The sequence below is a fragment of the Condylura cristata genome, unplaced genomic scaffold (assembly GCF_000260355.1).
Source record: "Condylura cristata isolate star-nosed mole 26May11 unplaced genomic scaffold, ConCri1.0 scaffold00021, whole genome shotgun sequence".
NCBI lineage: Eukaryota > Metazoa > Chordata > Mammalia > Eulipotyphla > Talpidae > Condylura > Condylura cristata.
This window is the reverse complement of record NW_004567122.1, coordinates 109,523-112,458: the sequence shown is the minus strand read 5'-3', so window position 1 is coordinate 112,458 and position 2,936 is coordinate 109,523. Positions and strand designations below refer to the sequence as shown.

The 2,936-nt window shown below is 71.4% G+C and overlaps 1 protein-coding gene across 1 annotated transcript in view; it reads left to right on the top strand.

Moving 5' to 3' along the window:
- PPP3CA (protein phosphatase 3, catalytic subunit, alpha isozyme) overlaps positions 1-2,936 on the top strand; it is a 21,500-nt gene that overhangs the window by 10,603 nt on the left and 7,961 nt on the right. The window contains exons 5-6 of the mRNA XM_012727724.1: positions 1,070-1,209; positions 2,791-2,868. Of these exons, the coding sequence (XP_012583178.1) occupies positions 1,070-1,209; positions 2,791-2,868 (218 nt within the window). The remainder of the gene's footprint in view (positions 1-1,069; positions 1,210-2,790; positions 2,869-2,936) is intronic.

Below are 2,936 nucleotides of genomic sequence, written 5' to 3'. Positions count from 1 at the left end.
GGGCTCCGTGCTGTGAGGCCCCACAGCGGGGGACGCGGGACGCCCGGCGGCACTGCGGCCTTCTCGTCTCCCCAGGCCGGCCCGCGTTTCTCGGGGAGAGTCTGCACTTCTGCGGGAGTGTTATTTCGCCCGGGTGGGTTATGCCCAAGGCGCCAGCGGGCACCGCCCCCAACAGCTGGTCTGTGCTCGCAGGGCCGCGGTGCGGGGTCTTCTCGCAGTGCTCCATTCTTAAAGAAACCACGTGGGGAGCAGAGCCCCGGTCTCGGCACCTGTGGAGAAACCGGACGGTTTCTCCCCTCGTTGGCCCTGCCCAGACTGACCATGAGGAAGACAGGCTGGCGCCTGGTGGGCCACGTGGCCGCTGTCCTGGCAGTTCACTTTGCAGGAAAATCAGAATAAACCTGAAGAAAGCGGCCGTGTTGTGGAGACGGCGCTGCGGGGGGCTGCGGGGACCTGCTGTGGCCAGGCTGCGGTGGGGCCGAGCGCCAGCTCCGTGTCCTGCTGGCTGCCCCTCGGATGGCCCCGGGCAGGCAGCTGCGGGCGCCGTCCATCCCCGTTGTGATACTTGTAGGTGTCCAGCCAGGCCAGTCATGGGGTGGTGGAGGCGCGGTGGTTGCCCTTAGGTGTGGTGAGGTCCCAGCCCAGCTCAGGCCTGGGCAGTCACGTCCATGGGCGGTCATGTGGCGGGAGAGGAGCCAGGGTGGGGAGGTTCAGTGCGGGACTAGGAAGCCGGAGGCCTGAGGGGCACCGGCAGGTCCGGGGTGACTCGGGCAGGGCTGGGCAGGGCTGGGCAGGGCTGGGAAGGACTAGGCAGGGCAGAGGCTGGGGGCGGGGCCGGGAGGCTGGGGCGGGACCAGGAAGCTGGAGGCGGGGCCAGAGGCTGGGGCGGGGCCTGGAGGCTGGGGCGGGACCAGGAAGCTGGAGGCAGGGCAGAGGCTGGGGCTGGGCCGGGAGGCTGGGGCGAGGCCGGAGGCCCACACACACGGGGCGCACAGGTGCCCACTGCCCATCTGGCTGCCTCTGGGCCCTGAGCGCCCGGTCACCGCGCTGCTGTCTTCCGCCCCCTCAGTTAGACCGATTCAAAGAGCCGCCTGCCTACGGCCCCATGTGCGACATCCTGTGGTCCGACCCCCTGGAGGACTTCGGCAACGAGAAGACTCAGGAACACTTCACGCACAACACCGTCCGGGGGTGCTCCTACTTCTACAGGTGAGGGGGCCCTTGGCTGCGGGACGCTGCAGACGGGCTGGGGCGACGGGCAGGGGCTGCGACGGGAGCAGCGGGGAGCGCAGGGGGCCCCGCTGGCCGCCAGCCACGAGGGCTCCCGTCGGCCGGGGAGCCGCTTCACCCTCAGTCAGAGTCACGCTCGCGGCTTCCCTGCGTCTTCCCGAGCGTCCCGGGCTCCGAGGCCACTGCAGCCGGCGCCCCCGGCCCCCAACGAGGGGCCGCCGGCCTCCGGGACAAACCCGCGCTCGCTGGCCCTGGTCACCCCGCGCCCGGCCGGGCTCCTGCCTGCCGCTCCTGGGCATGTTCCGGAGAGCGGGCACGTGCTCGGGACAAGCTGGGAACTAAACGTCGAGAACATTTCAGACGTTTCCACGACAGCTTGAAATCGGGGCCCGTCCATGCCAGGTCCCAGCCCTCGCGGGGCACCCCCAGGGGGCAACGGGCCTCGCCGCGCGGCAGCAGGTTTGCCTGGCCCAGGGGCTCATGCCCCATCCGTGCCGGGAAGCTCGGCTCGGCTCAGGCTCGGCCAAGGCGACCCCCACGTGGGGTGTCGAGCGGCCCGAGGTCCCCGTTCGGGGCTAGGAAATTCAGGGGGTCTTCTAGCAAGGACGCTCAGACGTGGGGCAGGTCAGTGTCCTGGAAATGCGTCACCCCCGAGCGAGGGACGTGAGCCTGGTCTGAGCCCGGCCAGCGGGTCCGGACCCACGGGGGCCGGCCAGGGCGCTCGGCCGTGCAGCTGCCCGCGGCTCGGTGCCGGCCCACGGTCGAGCCCACCGTGGCGCTTTGCTGGTTTGGAGTCAGGAGAGTGGGAGGCTGATCTGGCACAAGGTCCGGCCAGACCCGCAGCGTGGCCTCCGGCCAGGCGACGCCTCAGCCCTCCACTCGGACACGGCCGCGGCTCTGGGGACGGAGCCGCCCCGTGCCATTGGGGTTCGGCCTTGCGAGGAAGCTCCCAGGAGCGGGGCGGGGCGACCAGCGTCGGCGGCCTTCGAGTTCCTGGCAGCAGCCATGACCCTCCCTGGGCAGAGGCCGACAGAGGGAGCCCGGGGCCGCCTGCGGCTGTGGGGGCCGCGGCAGCTTCCTGCTCGCGAGTCCCCCGCTCCGCTGCCCGGCCTCCGTGAGGCCGGTGAGCGGCACAGAGCAGGTGCTGAGCCCCGGCGCAGCCCCCCAACACTTCCGCGACTCCCAGCCCGGTTCCCAAGCGCGCCCTGGTCCTTCTATTCGGGTGACAGACGGAGTCTCAGGAGTGGAGGCGGCGCCGGTCAGTGGGAGGCGCCCTCCCGGTCACGACGGGGGCTCTGGGGCAGCCGGCGCCGCGGGCCTCACATCAAGGTGGGGCAGGGCGTGGGCAGCCGAAGCTGCCGGGGGCGGAGGACGACATCGGCCAGAAAGCGCACGTGAGAGGCGCAGCCAGGTCCTTTGCCGGGGTGTCCGCAGGCCGCGGCCAGGCCCTGGCCTCCGCGTCGCCCCGCTGGCGAGGGCTGGGCTCGCGCTGGACACCGTCTGGACGGCCGGGCTGGGGCTGGCGGCCGCCCCTGACGTGCTTCCCTGTGTCTCCGGCAGCTACCCGGCCGTGTGTGAATTCCTACAGCACAATAACTTGTTATCGATACTCCGAGCGCATGAAGCACAGGACGCGGGGTAAGCCGGGCCCCCCCAGACCCCCCCAATCCCCCCCAAGCCCTCAGGCCCCTCCTGGCCTAATGCAC